This window comes from Meles meles, chromosome 7 (genome assembly GCF_922984935.1).
Source record: "Meles meles chromosome 7, mMelMel3.1 paternal haplotype, whole genome shotgun sequence".
Lineage (NCBI taxonomy): Eukaryota > Metazoa > Chordata > Mammalia > Carnivora > Mustelidae > Meles > Meles meles.
Window position 1 is genome coordinate 7,033,766 of NC_060072.1, and position 17,950 is coordinate 7,051,715.

General features: G+C 55.2%; 1 protein-coding gene across 1 annotated transcript in view; it reads right to left on the reverse strand.

Annotated features, from left to right (window-relative positions):
- Positions 1–17,950, reverse strand: part of ACO2 (aconitase 2) — a 54,804-nt gene that overhangs the window by 9,334 nt on the left and 27,520 nt on the right. The window contains exons 2-6 of the mRNA XM_046013570.1: positions 12,440–12,576; positions 8,353–8,611; positions 5,081–5,173; positions 1,583–1,741; positions 1,213–1,363 (exon numbers count right to left, since the gene is read on the reverse strand). Coding sequence (XP_045869526.1) covers positions 1,213–1,363; positions 1,583–1,741; positions 5,081–5,173; positions 8,353–8,611; positions 12,440–12,576 — 799 coding nt within the window. The remainder of the gene's footprint in view (positions 1–1,212; positions 1,364–1,582; positions 1,742–5,080; positions 5,174–8,352; positions 8,612–12,439; positions 12,577–17,950) is intronic.

The following is a 17,950-nucleotide window of genomic DNA, read 5'->3' on the forward strand; positions in this document are numbered from 1 at the left end:
GCCCGTGAGGGGGGCGGGGCAGCTGGACACGGGTCCTACACACCTGCTGGGTGGGCACAGACATCTTCCCCGGGGACAGCTGGTGTCACCTGTTCCCTTGCTCACACAGCCATCTAGTGGCAGCCAGCAGACTCGTCCCTCGCCGCCCAGGCTTAACACCAGGGCCAGCGAAGAGAACGAAAGACTCAGCCCCTCCCAGTCGGGTTCCACTTCTGGGCCTGGCGGTCCCGCTCGGCAGATGGGACGGTCACGGTGTACCGAAGGCTGACCTGGCCAGACGGCCCAGCTGTTACTGTGGCCATTTTGCAGGCGAGCGAGCTGGCTCGGAGAGGTCGGAGGTCAGGCCACGGAGCGAATGCAGGTGCTGGCATTGGCATTCAGGTCGAGCCCGCCTGCCTGGCGTCCAGGCCTGCCCTCCTTCCGCCACACTGCGGTGCTGGGTGCAAATGTTTCTGGGTCTCAGGTTTTCCAGCAACAAGACTGGAAGGACGTCCACTGTCTGGACCACAGACCCTCACACAGAACCGGGGAGGCTTACAGATGTCCTGACTGTATCAGGATACTAGTCTCCTGCGGTTGCTGGGGCATGGGGACAGGATTGTTACTGGGTTCCAAACTGCGCTGTCCAATGTTGTAAGGGCTCCCTATAAGACCGAGCCCCCATCTCTGGAGGGGTACAAGCCCCGTGGGGCTGCCGTGGAGCTGAGAAGTCTGGACTGGACTCCCTGGAAGGCTTTTTCCAAGTCTTCCTACATCCCGGAGCACCCAGGCACTGAAGCCAGGTCACCTGGAGTGATGGGTCGAAGATGCTTTGGCTCCTACTTACTTGGTCTGGGAGTCTAGTAGGTGGTAAGTCTAATTCCAGGGAAACGAGTGAGGGTCCCGGGAAGATGTGGGAGGGGCTGCTTCATGAATGAAGCCCTGGCTCTGACTCCCCATTCCCACCACCACCTCTGGGATTCCCTTTCTGCATCACCCTAGGCAGCCCGGGGCCATGGCAGCTGAAGTTTACTGAGTGACCTTGACTAGACAGTACCCTCTCCACCTCTAGGTGTCCATCCAAGTCTCCCAGACTGGATGGATTCTCAGGGGAAGGCCATTCCCTGCTTCCGTGGCTCAACTCTAGGCCCCGTCAGGCCCAACACGGGCCGACGACCGCGTGCTCAGGCCCAGCACGGGCTGACGACGGCGTGCCGTGGCCGCCCCCCTCACCGGTGCAGGAGATGGAGTCCACGCCAGGCCCATGGTACTCCACGATGGCGCCTGTGCCACCTTTCACCGTGAGGATACCCGCCACCTTTAGGATCACGTCTTTGGGGGAGGTCCAACCGGAGAGCGAGCCCGTCAGCTTCACACCAATCACCTGAGCAGGCGGAGCGAGACAGCAGTTACAGGCGCCATGTGTCATGCTCCGACCGGGAAGCCGAAGGGTCTGCCTGCTGGGTTCCCACTCCCGCTTATTTACCCTGCCTCTCGCAAAGAGACTGAAGTCTGAACTATTCCCTCACCGCTTCAGCGGCCCCGCGCCTCCCCCTCCCACCGCTCTGCAGCCACCCCCGAAAGAGCCTTCCCTGCTCCTCACCTTGGGGCACTTCAGTTCCCAGGGGATCCCGGCCATGACGTCCACTGCATCAGCACCCCCGACTCCAATGCAGATGCCCCCCAGGCCCCCGCCATTGGGGGTGTGGGAATCAGTGCCAATCAGAAGAACCCCGGGGTATGCATAGTTTTCCAGAATGATCTGAAAAAGACCCGAAGATCTTCAGCCTAAAAGCCCTCATCAGAAAACGGAGGTAGGGACCAAAGGGGTCAGCAAAGCTGTTCCCTGGGCCATTCCCAGGCACCCCTCCAGGACAGGGCCTCTCAAGTGTGGCCGGAAGAGAGACAGGGAGCCGGGCTCCTGACCAGCTCCCACAGTCCTGGACTGTCTGACTGGGGCTTGCAAGGGCTTCCTCGTGCCCCAGTATCCATGTCTGTGACACGGTACCAAGAACGCCTGTACCGCCTTGACCGTGGACTCACGGTGCGAACCAGACAAGCAGGGATAAGGAATGTGTTCTGCAACAGGTGTGGCTGTCCACAGGAGCTCCTGACACCACTCCCCACCTCGCGTGGCACGCGCCCACGGGGCTTCTCAGGGGAGAGGACTCCCTCAGGACCGGCTCCAGTGTCCGCAAGGGGGCGCCCTCATCCGGGGCCTCCGCCCAACTTGCGAAGGTGCTGCAGTGAGCATTTCCCCAGACACCTGGTTCCAGAGGCGCAGCTACCCCAGAGCAGCCCTGCCCCCCATCCAGGCGTCAGAGCCCACAGGATGTTGCTGGAAAAGCCCCGGCCCCACCGCCTGCTGGTAGGTGTGGGACCTTGGGCAAGCCACTTCACCTTCCAGACCTGTTTGCGCGTCGACAGAAACAGCCAGTAGTGCTCACAGTGAGAGGCGGTATTTCTGTTTATTGTTTTGCAGCACACACCCGGATGTTGGGAAGGGGAAAGGAGGTCAGAGACGTGCAAGGCTCCATGATCAGTTGGGCCTGCCTCATGGTGGACAGACTCCATGGAACATTACAGAAACCCCAGGGCCCCTGCGCTGGGCTACAGGTCTTCCAGCAGACTCAGCAAGGAGAGGGGGTCTTGCCTCTCAGGACTGCCAGCAGTTAGAAGGGCTGGTTCCTTCCCCAGGAGGGTGGCAACTGGCCGGGAGAGACGGCCAACAGAGAGGAAATCCTGGACAAACAGCTGTTGGACAGGACACTGCTCAACCGGTTCATTTCTCCAGCCTCGTGGCCCCAGCCATAAGCCAAAGTTTAAAACTCGTTAAGATAAGGGCGCCTGGCTGGCTCAGTGGGGTAAAGCCTCTGCCTTCGGCTCAGGTCATGCTCTCAGGGTCCTGGGATCGAGCCCCGCATCGAGCTCTCTGCTCGGCAGGGAGCCTGCTTCCTCCTCTCTCTCTGCCTGCCTCTCTGCCTACTTGTGATCTCTGTCTGTCAAATAAATAAATAAAATCTTAAAAAAAAAAAACAACTCGTTAAGATAAGGCCCCTCAAGGTTCTGCAGGTCTGATCCATGTAGAGCAGACACACAGAATTCGGTGTGGTCTACACAGTACAGACCACCAACATGGTCCCTGTCCAAAAGGAAGGGGTTAGTGCAGACCCTAGGACTGTACAGAGTGTCGCCATGAGGCTGGCTGTGACTGTGACCTCCACAGGCAGCTGGACATGGATGGAGGAGAGGAAGAGAAGTGTCCGTTCGCCATCCATCCACACGTGTGTACACCGAGGACCTAGTTGTACCCACCTGGCCCCAGGCCCAGAGCTACAGAGGACTCGGCCAAGTGCGGTCTCTGTCCCCAGAGCACGTTATGACGGGGGTCATAACATGAGGGGACCCACAGAGGGTCACACAAGGGGGCTCTAATGCCGGGAACGAGGGCAATGGCCCTTCAGAGGTAACCAAAAGGCAGAGATAAGGAGGATGCATGTGCTGGGCCTGGGCACAGGACATTCAAGGTGGAGGGAAGGGGTTAAGGTTTGGTTTGGACGTGGTGGATGAATGCTGCTGATGGCCTGACATCGAGGGGGACAGAAAAACCGGAGCTGCACAGAGATCATACACTTCAAGAGAATCTTCTTTTTAAAGGAAAAAATTAGGGGCACCTGGGTGGCTCAATCGGTTAAGCGTCTGACTTCATCTCAGGTCATGATCCTTGAATCATGACCAGGTCCTTGAATGGAGGCTCCTTGCTCAGTGGAGAGTCTGCCTCTCCCTCCCCTCCACCCCTCCCCCTGCGTGTGTACATGAGCACCCTCTCCTGCTCTCTCTCAAATGAATAAATAAAATCTTAAAAAAAAATAAATTAAAAACCGGGGTGCCAGGGTGGCACAGTCAGTTAAACAACTGACTCTTGGTTTCGGCTCGGGTATGATCTCCGGGTCCTGAGATCAAGCCCCAGGTCGGGCTCCAGGCTCAGTGTGGCCCCTGCCTGAGATTCTCTTCTCCCTCTGCCCCTCCCATCACCCTGTCTAAATAAATAAAATATTTTAATAAAAAAATTTTAAATAATAAAAATACTAAAATAGCAATTTAAAATAAAGGAAAAATATATCACGCTGTACACTTAGCTGGCGGCCAGTGTGTTTCTAACGGGGTAGAAAGGGAGACCCTTGGACTAGGGTGCCCTTCACGATGAAAGTCCAAAGTTGGATTTCCCTGACTCCCCAGCCCTGCCGCCAAGAGAGGCCTTCTATGCCCTGCAGGCAGCTGTGACCTGCCATTCCCAGGCAGTCCCTTCCTGGCAAGGGCAGTGGCTCGAAAGGGCAGAGCAGTGATCCGTGGACTCTGGTTTCGGAGGGGGGCAGCGCCGGAGCAGGGTCAGATTACAGCCTGACTCAGCTCGTCTTGAAGGAGGCCTGGGACAGAGGTGGGGAGAAGGGTCACCTTGGAAAGGTGCAGAGAGTTAAGCCTCACACATCCAGGATGGACGGCAAATGGACACGCAAACCAGTGCACACCCCAGACATCAGTCCCCTTGGGTGAAAGTGAAGCCCCGATCTCCCCAGAAACACAGGCACACGCTTGCACTCGCAGAGACAAAATCGCCCATCAAAAGATCATCCATCCCTCAGGAAACCCCAGAAGAATCCCTGGCTAACATAGCCATGTGACCTCGGGTACCTCCATCCTGCAGAATCAGGGGCCAGAGGGGCCAGAAAGACCCTAAGGAGCGCTCCGTGCACCGAGCGGGGAGGAACGCCTGGTGTGACGGGAGGCGCGCCTGCGGCACACGGGGCAAAGCTCTGGCTCTGGGGCCAGACCCTCGGAGGCACCTCGTAGAGTGTGGAGAACAATGACGTAAGTTATTATCTGTCAAGTGCTCAGTCTAGTGCCAGCGCACAGAACGCCCATCAGACGTCAGCTGTCCACACAACACGGAGTAACGCTCGTGGGAAAAACCAAGACAAAAAACAATACAACCCCCCTCCCCTCTCCTGCGCCTCCGGCCTTCTGCTCCTGTAGGCCAGGAGGTGCTCTCTGATTCCCTAAGGGCCCTTCCCCCAGAAAGGCAGGCCAAGCCCAGCTTTACCTGGTGAATGATCCCGGAGCCAGGCCTCCAGAAGCCCACACCATACTTGGCACCCGCCGTTGCCAGGAAATTATACACTTCCTGGTTTATGTCCTGTTGAGGCAAATCAATAACCAGAACATTAGTAACACCCAGTGTGTGTCTGGGATGACCCTTGCTGACCCCCTCCCCCCCCCCCACCCGACTCTGAAATGCTGGTGCTGTGAAGACAGGCCCTCTCCTGGAGGTCTTCCACCAGTAATTCCGAAAGGGCCTGGATGTTGGCCAGTCTCAGCTGGCTGGCCTCGGGAGAAAGGCAAGGGAGCAGAAACAGTTCTGTGACACCTGGCCGGGGAGTGGGTCTGGCACGAGTCCCTTCTCTACCCTGATCTCAGTTTCCTTATTTGTAGAAGGAACTTGGCTACATCATCTCCAACAGTCCCTCTGGCACTCAAGTCCTCCGTCAAGGCCAGCGGTGAGGGGCACACCACCACAGGACCGTCTAACTGGGATATGGTGTTGGGGGAAGGGGGTTGTCAAAGGGAAACCTGGGATTAAGTGTGGGGTCCACTCCCACAGTAGCATACGCAAGGGGCAAGCGAGGGGCTGTTTCTCCACCCAAGCCTCGGATGCCTCATTTAGGGCAACGTCGGCAACCCTGGCTGACATTACTGAATGCCCACTGCACTACACATGCTCACAGTCCCTCCCGCCAAAGAGGGAAGGCACTGTCTTCGAGGCCATTTTACAGATGCAAAAAACAGAGGCTCAAAGATGACCTAACTTGCTGGAGATCCCAGAATTAAACCCCAGGGTTTGAAACCAGGTCTGTGCAGCCACATAACCCAAGAGTTACATTCCAAAACAAGATAGAGCTACCTCCCTTATAAGGAAGAGGACATCTAGGAACACCAGCGCTTGGCACGTTCTAGGTGCTCAGGATTTGGTAATACATTTATTTGATGGTCCCCAAATGAAAGACTCTGATGGACCATGTGCTAAAATGCAGATTTCAACACGACAGGACAGGCCGTGCCCACTCTGCCTGGAACTGGAACGTGGCTTCCTCAGTGGGGAGGGAAGGCTTTCCAGCACAGCTGATGTGAGCTCAGGGTTTATCTGGAAGACATGGCATCTTCCTGGACAGGGGAGGCTCCAGTCACAAAAGGGAAGGGACGGGGCAGACTGCACAGAGTCCCAAAGGAGGAACCAGGCAGTGACATGGGCTGGCCTCTGGGCATGGGAGACGCACGCTCCAAGGCAGAGGGACTCACTGTCAGCTGCCCGGCCCTCACAAGAGACCCTCAAGGCCACACAGTCTCCTTCATTTAAACTCCAGACCAACCATGCACCCTTCTGAGTTCCATCAGTAGCGCCAGGCAAACAAATAGCACACAAAAAACTTGAGCCCCTGGAGCCATCGCTTGATTAATAATTACTAAGACAGCTTTCTCATTCAAATCAGTCACTTATATAACAGTGACACCACCGGCAGGAGGCCTTGGTTGTGGGAGTGCTAGTGGGAGCGCGTGTTCTCGTGTCTGGGCAAGTGGTGGCGCGGTGGAGGGGGACAGAACGGTGGAGCAGAGTCTCCGCCTGAACTCAGCCTAGAGCCTTCTCTGGCTGTGTGACCCTGGATAGGTCACCCTGCCACTCTGATCCCCAACCACAGGGACTCCACAAATATATGCAAATCTGACCATAACCCTCCTCTGCTCAAGCCCTCCGGGAACTCCGGGGATGGTGCCCATGGCCCTCAAGGCCGCCGGCCCCCATCCACCTCACGCCACTCTCCCCTCCACCGGCCCCCTTTCAACTCCACAAACGCGTCAAGGTGCTTCCTGCCTCGGGGTTTACATACACACTGCTCTGCCTAGAGTGTCCTTCCTCCAGTTAATACAGCTTACCTGTGCGAGTTTCATATCCCAAGAGGCTGTCCCTTTCCCCTCAGAGTCTAAATCATACTTCTTTCTTATACGCTCTCAGAATCCTGTCTCCCCTTTGTAAGATACATCCGAATCGGCAATGACCTGCTTGTGTGATGGTCTAGCGTCTGTCTCCCTACCAGCCTCTGAGATGCATGAAGGCAGGGCCCCTGTCTCGTTCACACTGCATCCCCAGCGTCTAGCGCAGCGCCCAGCACATCACTAGTGGTCAGTAAACACCGAAATCCCGAGATCCTGTGAATCGCATTTCCAGAAGGTAGATTCGGAATCCATAAAGTAAAGGGAGGGCCAGACCCTGAAGGCGGTGGTCTGCAGAGGACCCTGTTCCTGGCCACAGCCAGCTGCCGGCACCACAGGGGCCCCTATAACATTGCCCCCCAACACCCCTAGCTGCTGCTAACTGGGAAACCTCTGGCCAGCAGGCTGGGCTTTTTCCGCGGAGCAGAGAAAGAGCTCCTGGCAGCCGGGACCCAGACTGGCTGACCAGGGTGGGAAGGGAAGGCTCGAGTGGGAAAACAAGAATGTTTCCCATGGGCCTGAGAGGTTCTGTGAGCTGTGCTGACCCTGGGAGCCGGAGCACTTTCAGCGGCAGCCCTGCCAGCATTCAGCTCCTGCCAGCGGCCCCCCAAGAGGGGTGTCCACTTCCAGCGCAGGGGGCGGAAAAGGTGGCGCCCAGAGCTGGCAGAGATCTGCTGTGGTCAAGGGCAGCCACACACAAAGGTACCACAGGCAGGGGCGGGAGGGAAGGAGCGGCAATCTCATTTCATACGGGGGGATGGGAAGAAGTCAAGGGAAAAAACTGTTCCACGGGGCACACAACTGTTTCCACCTCGTGAAGCAAACTCCCAGAAGAGAGCCCCCAAAGAGGCCAATCAATGAGAGACAGCACTCAAGACGGGGGGCTCCCTGCACAGGGCCTCGGCCCCCTCGGATTTACAAACAGCAACACCATCCGCCTGCCTCCCGGCTGGGGTCCTCAGAAATCAGCCAACAGCGGGGGTGAGGGTACAGCTGAGGCTGGCCGGAGGGGAAGCTTCAGTCGCCCTCCCCAGAGCCGCCAGCAAGATGTACCAGAACCTGGTCGCTGCATGATTTCCCCAACAGGACAGAAAAATGACCACAAAAATATGCCTTTCATGTGGGAAGATTAAGAGTGATTTGGGAGTTTTGGGGCTTTTTTTTTTTTAAGGCTTTCTCTGTCATCCTCACAATAAGCAAATGGTATTTTCAGAGTTCGAAAAGAGCAAAAATGTTTCAAACAAGACTATACCGAAGAGCCTAGCTCGAGGGCTCTGCCCCCCCCGTCCCAGGCCACACACACTGGCCCTCGGTGCCCCTTCAGCTCACCTTGGCCCGGCGCAGGTCCTTCTCACCCCCGAGCTGGGCCTCGATCAGGTGGTCGCAGTGGATGGTGGACGGCACGGCCACCTTGGGCAGGCCGCTGCTGATGAACTGCAGCATGGCCATCTGCGCCGTGGCGTCCTGCATGGCCACGCGGTCGGGCCGCAGCCGCAGGTACGTCTTGCCCCGCTCGATCTCCTGTTTGGCCGGCTCATCCAGGTGTCCATAGACGATCTTCTCTGAGAGCGTCAGAGGCCGGTTCAATCTGGGGGGAGAGGGAGGCGTGCTGGCTGCACGAGCCCCAGCCCACCCACAGCCACGCCCTCTCTGCCCCGTGGCGACCCTGATGGTGGGCACGGCCAGGGCGCCTGCGCTCCATGCCAGTGGGCGTGAATCTGTCTTGCTCGCTGCGGTCCTGCTGGCACACGGCACTCACCAGGTGCTCCAAAAATTACTTGATGAGTAAGTGACAATATCCCAAGAAGTGGACGGGGCTGTTTTTTTCTAAGGATACCCGTTTTTCCAGCATACTGATCACTATTTTTTTTAAGATTTTATTTATCTGACAGAGGGAGAGACACAGCGAGAGAGGGAAACAAGCAGTGAGAGTGAGAGAGGGAGAAGCAGGCCAGTAGAGAGCCTAACTCGGGGCTCGATCCCAGGACCCTGGGATCATGACCTGAGCCCAAGGCAGCCGCTCAACCGACTGAGCCACCCAGGCGCACCCCACCCCCAACAATTTGTTAGTCCTGACGTGCGTACACACCTGTGAACGCTCCACTGAAATGAAGATAAGAACACATCCATGAGCCCCGAAAGTTTTCCTGTGGCCCTTTGTCATCTCCTGTCCCCATACCCCGAGCAACCAGTGACCTGTCTTCATTCGGGTTCATCTGCTCACAGCACATCCTTTTAGCTCAGCATGGCTCTAAGTGCCTTAATGTACGCAAGCCTCTGGCTCCTCAAGACGTGGACAGGGAGCCCGTCCTGCCACAGGCGGAAGGACTGCCTGGGGGACGACCCAGCGAGCGGCAGAGCCAGGAGGCCAGGAGCCAAGCACTGCGACCCAGCCATCCCTCCCTCCGGAACACCTGGAAGCCAGAACCAGGCCCAGGCTCCGGAAAGTGCTCCATCACTCGCACTCTCAGGGCCCGCACCACTAGGACTCTGCTGGGAAAGCAGAGACACTCCCTTCGGACGGCCTGGGTTCCAGCCCCTCACTCCCACACTGATCCAGTCCCGAGAGCAAGAGCTGCCTACGGAGCTGGCTCTGTGGACAACAGCAGAGCAACCGGCAACTCTGGAAAGCTCTACGGTTCTGCAGTCATGAGAACCTCAAGTAAAAATAGCACGGACCTGAGGTACAGCCTGCCCCCCTTTTGTGGCAGCGTCGGCAAGGCTGGGGTACGGGCAGTGACTCACGGCACGGAGCACAGCCCCTTTCCGGCCCCAGGGGAGACGAAAAATAGCACATGGGCTTTAGAACCAAAGACCTTGACAGTTGTACAAAAAAGCCTGACAATGACAAAAGCCGAAGGGCGAGTTCAGGGCTGCATTTCCTTAAGGATTAACTAGGGATGGCCAAACGGGGCCTCTGCGTCCATCTGTCCCTCGGCTTTACTGGTTGACAGAGACCTGATTTCCCGAGAACAGAACTGGGCCCCTCTGTCACGAACACAAGGTGGAGGCAGAGTCCCTCTGCCCGTGCCCCGGCCTTCGACGGCCTTCTTCACACTTCCATCCACTGACCTCTGCTCTGAACAGCCTCACTTCCAACCAGCTCCCAGGGTGCTGCTGGTGCTGCTCGCTCACGGACCATGTTTGGAGGAGTCAGGCCTAAACCAACTGAATCGGAATCGGGGCCCAGGTGTCGGTAGTTCTAGAAGTTTCTGAGGTGGGGTGCTTGGCTGGCTCCATTGGTGGACTCCTGACCTTGGGGTTGTGAGTTCGAGCCCCATACTGGGTGGAAATATTACTTAAAAATTAAATCTTTTAGAGGCGCCCGGGTGGCTCAGTTGATTAAGCGTCCAACTCTTGGTTTCAGTTCAGGTCATGATCTCAGGGTCTTGAGATTCAGCCACAGATGGGGTTCTCAGACCAGGGCGGAATCTGCTTGAGTTCTTTCCCCCTCCCTCCTTCCCCCTCTGCTCCTCCCCCTGCCCGTGCATGCACTGTCTTGCTCTCTCTCAAAATAAAATAAATAAAATCTTCTACCAAAATAAAATTTTAATATATTTTTTTAAAGATTTTATTTACTGGGGCGCCTGGGTGGCTCGGTGGGTTAAAGCCTCTGCCTTCGGCTCAGGTCATGATCCCAGGGTCCTGGGATCGAGCCCCGCATCGGGCTCTCTACTCACCGGGGAGTCTGCTTCCTCCTCTCTCTCTCTGCCTACTTGTGATCTCTGTCTATCAAATAAATAAATAAAAATCTTTAAAAAAATAAAATGTTTTAAAGATTTTTTTACTTATTGGACAGACAGAGATCACAAGTAGGCAGAGAGGCAGGCAGAGAGAGAGGAGGAAACAGGCTCCCTGCTGAGCAGAGAGCCCAACATGGGGCTCCATCCCAGGACCCTGGGATCATGACCTAAGCCAAAGGCAGAGGCTTTAACCCACTGAGCCACCCAAGTGCCCCCAAAATAAAATCTTTTAAAAGTAGATGAATAAAAGCTTCCAAGGTGGGGTGCCTGCATGGTTCAGTCGGTTAAGCATCTGCCTTCAGCTCGGGGTCCTGAGATCGAGCTCCACAGCGGGCTCCTTGCTCAGGGGGGAGCCTGCTTCTCCCTCTCCTACTGACTCTCCCCCAGCTCATGCTCTCTCTCACTCTCTCAAATAAATAGAATCTTACACAAGAAAAAGCTTCCAGGATGATTCTACTGGGCACCCTAGACGAAACCCACAATGCCAGAACAAACAGCGAAAGGCAATGGGGCCAGACAGACCTGGGCTGAGTTTGGGTCCAACTACTCAACAGATTTATGACCTCAGACTGGGTACTTCCCCAGTCTGACATTCAATTTCCTTATCAGCAAATGGGGAGGCAGATAAAACAACAACCTATAGGGGTTGCTGAGAAAAAAGAAAGGTATGTGAAGGGCCTAGAACGAACTAGACACAGGCAGCTATTTTCCCCACAGCCATTCCTGAGTTCTTACTCTGATCAGGGGACGCTTGGCCGAAGGCTGCTGGAGATGAAGACTGTGATAGTCTCTCCCCCCTCAAAACCGAAATGAGGACACCAGTAAAGAGGAGGCCAAGTGGCAGCAGAGAGGGAGTGTGGGATGGTGGCCAGAGCATTGGACAAGGGCAGGGACACAAGGTCCCACTGCTCACTCACTGTGTGCCCTTGGGCAAGCGGCTTCTCCACCCGAGCCTGTTCCTTGGCTATAAATGGATATACTCCCATTTTTCTCTCTTAATCCCAGGGTCATGGTCACCGGGTAGGCAAGCGCCCAGTCCCGTCTATAGTCTTTCGAGCTCCGGGGGCGGTGCCGGTTGCTATGTACTACCAGCACTCCCCTCCCTCCTCCTGTGGGTCACGTGCATCCTTCCGGTGCCAGCGTCTGCCGCAGGACCTGGCACACAGGAGAGCAGTGCGAAGTGGCCACCATTCCAGCAAATGAGGAAAGAGCCGCCCAGAAAAAAAGATATGCTCGAGACCGCACCTGAGCTTCCTTCTGGGTCTCAAGCCTGAGCGCTTCTCGAGACCTGTACACCGAAGAGGAAATACAGATTGCAGCCTTTGGGCCTGGCGGATCCCAGGGGGCTGGCTCAGGGTCAGTGGTCTGCCCTGGAAAGGGCTGTTGGAAGGTTCAGGCTACAGCACCAAAGAGCGTCTGAGACCTTCCCTATGCAGAGCCCAAATCACCAGGCTCCTTGACGGTGGATTCTTCCCTGGCAGAGAAGGCCAAGGCCCATCACCAATTTGCAATGCCTTTTCCTCGGCAGGGAACTTCGTACCCCAAAGGCCTCGATCCTATCGCCATCACCAGCCATCCTTTGCCAAGCACCTCCCGTGCTGCCTGAAAGGGGCAGGAAGCAGAAGCAGCACCCTGGGGCAGTCTCCACAGCCCCCCGCCCCCCACCGCCTTACCGTTTGCGAACAATGTCAATGTTCTTCTCTAGCAGGTCATAGCGGATGTACTCATGGGGCTCAAAGTGGCTCATGGCCACCTTGGCCCGTTGGCACAGGACTGAGGCCACATGGTACTGCCGCACACCCAGGGCTTTCTGCAAGAAGAAAGACAACAGTGACTGTCAGTGGAGTACTCAGGACCCTGTCTGCCCTGGAGGACGGCTCCGTGGGGCGAAAAAAGCGAGGAAGTAGCCAGAGCTCCCCAGGGACTACAGCCTCAGTGCCCTCCTCTGACGCAGGGGATGACCCAGCAGCTACGGAACACAGCCCCTGGCAGCAGAGAGTGCAAGAGATTCGAACTCAGAACTGCTGGGATCAAAGTCAAGGTCTATCAGCTTAAGAAACCCCCCATCATCTGAGCCCCGGAGGAGACGGGCAGTAGGGTTACCACTGGCCACAGAGATCACACCGGGTTACCGGATGGTTAAATACAAACATAGGAGAAAGTCCTCCTAAGTCTGTAAAGCACTGCCCGAACCATAGCTGTCCTTCTACCTGCACGACACGCTCCTCGAGGGTTGAGACCAAGCCTTATTTGTCTTACATTTCTGTATCTGGACTGGGACACAGTAGACTTGAGAAATAATTACTGAATGGCTGAAAAAATGAGGGGAACCCTGTGCATGAGCTTTGATGTTGCCTCATCCCTTCAAAGGAGGCCCCCTTAAACGTGCAGCAGACGGACTTATTTCTAATGACTACAACGGGGCGTGAGGCCATGTGACCTCCAAGACTGGTCCTAAAGGCTAAAGGATAAAGCCATCATAAAAAATAGCTTCTTGGGGCGCCTGGGTGGCTGTCGGTTAAGCGTCTGCCTTTGGCCCAGGTCATGATCCCAGGGTCCTGGGATCGAGACCTGCACCTGACTCCCTGCCCGGCGGAGAGCTTGCTTCTCCCTCTGCTTCTGCTGCTCCCCCGCCTGTGCTCTCCTGCTCTCTCTCTCTGTCAAATAAATAAATAAAATCTTTAAAAAAAAATTAAATAAAGGATAGCTTCTGCCCAGCCCTCTCTGACTGCTCTGGGGGAAGACAGTCACTGCGTTCAGACATTTGCGCAGGGCTGGGGAGGACCAGGGAGGTCCACTCACAGAAGATCTGCGGCTTCTTGCCAATAACCAGCACCACCTCGCATGTGAGTGCTCTAGCCCAAGGCCCAGCCTTCAGGTGACTGCAACCCTGATCAACACCTGACTGCAATTTCCTGACTGATCCCAAGCTAGAAAAACCCAGCCGAGCTGCTCCCAAATTCTGGTCCACAGAAACCGTGAGTGAGAAATCTTGACTGTTTTAAGTCTTTAAATGGGGGGAGCGATTTGTTTTGCAGTCATAGGTAAGGGACTGTTATGATGAGGTCTGTATTAGTTCATTTTATTTATTTATTTTTTAAGATTTTATTTATTTGGCAGAGATCGCAAGTAGGCAGAGAGGCAGGCAGAGAGAGGAGGAAGCAGGCTCCCCGCCAGGCAGAGAGACTGATGCGGGGCTTGATCCCAGGACCCTGGGATCATGACCTGAGCCGAAGGCAGAGGCTTTAACCCACTGAGCCACCCAGGCGCCCCTATCAGTTCATTTTAAACTGCAACAACCTTTAGAGGGTGCACTGTGATCGCGGAAAAATAAAGGAACCCCAAAAATGAGAGGGAAAGGGATGGCTGCTTTCCTTCTAGGTGATGCTCCTGGTCTAGCGGGTCATACTGACGGGTAAGGGAAGAGGCAAAGCTCCAGTCACTACCCCAGGCCCCCTTCTCTACGTCACCGGAACATTTAGATCCAAACTCTGCCAACCCTGGCATCTGAGCCAAGACAGGTGCACTCATCAGTGAGAGCATACCCCATCAGGAAACGATACCCCAACCACCATCCCCCGGACCGCCCCAGCAGGAGGGTCCTCTCCAGTGCAGACTGCAGACCCCTTGCCCCCTCCCAGGGGATCCTCACTATCTGCCTCAGGGGATTGGTATGAAGAAACCACCCACCGCGCATCCAAAGACTTCAACAGCCTGCACGCACAGCCTGCCGGGAGAACACGGGCGGCAGCAGCCCGGGGCCCCTGCACAGCAGGGGAATGGGGAAAGCGCGGCTCAAGCTGGCGGCCAGTGACTATGAAGTCATCTCGGTCAATTTACCCTAAGCACTCATTTCCTCACAGAGCTACTGTGGGGATTAGCAGTTACATAAAGTACTGGCACAGTTTCTATTATTACCCCCGTAAGAGAAGCCACACAAGCTGTTCTGTTCTGCAACTCGCTCTTCTCATTTGTCAACATACCTCAGACACCTTTCCAATGTCCACATACAGATCTCTCTCTCTTTCTATAAATTAACTGTCCTAAGCTTTAGGTTCCTTAGAAATAAGAATAAAAGGGCACCTGTGTGGCTCAGTCGGTTAAAAATCCGACTCAATTTCAGCTCAGGTCGCAATCGCAGGGTCGTGGGATCAACGAGCCCTGGGAGCCCTGTGTCAGGCTCCAGACTCAGCCCGGAGTCCGCTTGTCCCTCTCCTTCTGCCCCTTCCCCAACCACCCCCACCCTGCTGGCTGCACTAATTTTTTAAAAAGATTTTATTTATTGGGGCGCCTGGGTGGCTCAATGGGTTAAGCCGCTGCCTTCGGCTCAGGTCATGATCTCAGGGTCCTGGGATCGAGTCCTGCATCGGGCTCTCTGCTCAGCAGCGAGCCTGCTTCCCTCCCTCTCTCTCTCTGCCTGCCTCTCTGTCTACTTGTGATCTCTCTCTGTCAAATAAATAAATCTTTAAAAAAAAAAAAAGATTTTATTTATTTATTCGACAGAGAGACAGCAAGAGCGGGAACACAAGCAGGGGGAGTGGGAGAGGGAGAAGCAGGCTCCCTGCTGGGAGCCCGATGCAGGGTTCAATCCCAGGACCCTGAGATCATGACCTGAGCCAAAGGCAGCTGCTTAATGACTGAGCCACCCAGGTGCCCCCAAAAATATTAGGGTTAAGAAACAATGCCAGGGCGCCTGGGTGGCTCAGTTGGTTAAACGACTGCCTTCTATTCAGGTCATGATCCTGGAGTCCTAGGATTGAGTCCCGCATCAGGCTCCTTGCTCAGCGGGGAGGCTGCTTCTCCCTCTGACCATCTCCCGCCTCATGCTCTCTTTCTCTCTCTCTCAAAAAAAGAAAAAAAAAAAAAAAAAGAAAGAAAGAAACAATGCTAATTGGAGAAAAAAGGGACAAAATCAGATGTTCTCACGGAGACTACCAGTAATGGATAAGAGAAAATTATCAACGCCCAGTGGTGCCAGAGCTCTGCTAAGAGTTTTGCAAGCGTTACACCTTCTCCACCTCCCGGCCATCCAGTGAAGTGTCGCCTATGATTAGCCCATCTTCCAAGTGAGGAAACTGAGGCTTGCAACAAGTGACTAAGGCCACAGAGTAGCAAGCAGGACTGGATTCCAGCCTGACTGACCCGCTTACCTGCCCTTGCCCTGGGCATGTTATGTAACTCCCTAAGCCTTCCCTCCAAAACGGAGGTGAATTCTGTTGTTAGTAGCAGAGAAAATCACCGCCTGCTCAGCCCTTGACCGCCATGGGCTCTGCTTTCCAAACATCTGGGCACAACAGCCAGCACTGGCCAGGAGGACTTCCAGCTACGACGGGCGTGTTCTAGATCCGCACAACCAGTACCCTGGCCGCTAGCCGCATGGGGCTGCAGAGCACCCTGGGGTGCGGTGAGTGATGCTCAGGAGCATTCAATGTTATTCAATTTTAATGAACTTAAAATGAAGCTGCCGCATGGGATGGCTCAGATTTATATACTAACAAGGAGCGAATATGTTTTTTCAGAAGCCCGAACAACTCGCATGTTCCTTAAAGCCCTTTTTCTATAAAGGTCCCTTTATGTTTTTAAGTTGAGAACGCCACCCACACACACCTCCCCACGCCAGGAGCTTATCAGCCTGCACAACCACAACCACCCAACCCACTCCTGCACGATTTCAGAGTCCTCTCCGGCACGCTCAGCCCAGCTCTGCGTCCTCGCACGGTCTGCTTTCCAGCCGGCGTCCGCCCTCCGGAACCCAGCTCTCTTCCTCAGGACGATGGCTCCCAGACCTCAGAGGCATCACCATCTCTGTTATGTTTAACATCTGAGTCTGTTAAAAATACAGAATCCGGGGCGCCTGGGTGGCTCAGTGGGTTAAAGCCTCTGCCTTCAGCCCAGGTCATGATCCCAGGGTCCTGGGATCGAGCCCCGCACTGGGCTCTCTGCTCGGCGGGAAGCCTGCTCCCCGCCCACCCCCCTCACCCCCCCACCCCCGCTCTCTGCCTACTTGTGATCTCTGTCAAATTAAAAAAAAAAAAAAAATACAGACTCCTACACTGTACCCATGTCAATGACTCTGTCTCCAGGGTGGGGTCCCTCACCTCCTTGAAGTCACCGCACCCTATCATCTTCTCTAGTATCTCGTCTTGGCCAAGGGGACCCAGAGTTATTTTCAACCATCCCTTTACATGGCAGGTTTCCCAGTCCCGCAACAGCCCTACCCTGCCCTGGGCCGAGGGTAAAGCCTTTGTTCAAGGCTGCGACCAGCCTATGAGAGCCCACCTCACCGTGGACACACACTGGCTTCCAGACGCTCTAGCACCCGACAAGCCATCTTCCTCCTAGACGGCAGAGCCGCGCGGTACTTGGAGGCTTGGTTTTCTTTGCAAAGCTCTACCTTCATCTTGATTTAATCTCATCATCGGTTTCTATCTGCCTCCTGCCCCTGGAGTCTACAGGAGCCCTGGTCAGTCACCCCGTGTCCTGACAGGCCGGCCTGCCCAGTGCGTGTCAGTCACAAACCAGCACAATTCCCAGGCCCTTCATCCAAGCCTCAACGGGACCCATTCCAGGCTGGGCTCCCCACGGCACACGTCTGGTCGGGTCAACAGTGGTCTATTTAGCAACTCTGCCGGTCTTTCGTCCATGGCAAGAGCTGCCCAACTGTATTTTCTTTCGAGTAGGCTCCATGCCCAGTGTAGGGCTTGAACTCACGACCTGACATCCAGAGCCACATGTCCTGTGAACTGAGCCAGTAACGCGGCCCCAACAGCCACCTCACTGCATGGTCACTAAGGCCTTGTTTATTTTGCTGTTAGGGACTCCCTGCCTGACAGGTCGAATTCCCTGCAGAAATCGGTACTCACGCTCACTAAACTAACTACTAATCCCCCCCAAAAAGTAAAAGATGCTTCTTTGGCTGTGAGACCCTCACACAATTCACTTCATCCCTTAAGGCCTTGGTTTTTCACACCAGAAGAGGTGAAATCTCAGCCTTGGTCCCCCTTCAGGGCTGTGAGAGGCCGACGTGCATGAAACGTCCCGTGTAAATTCTGCGGAGCCCCACATCACAAGATGCTTACCCCAGAGACGGGGCTCAAAGGCAAGGACATCACGTATCACTCATTCACGAACCCCACAAATCTCACATGTAAAATGAAGATTACATTCTGGGTGATCGCCATATG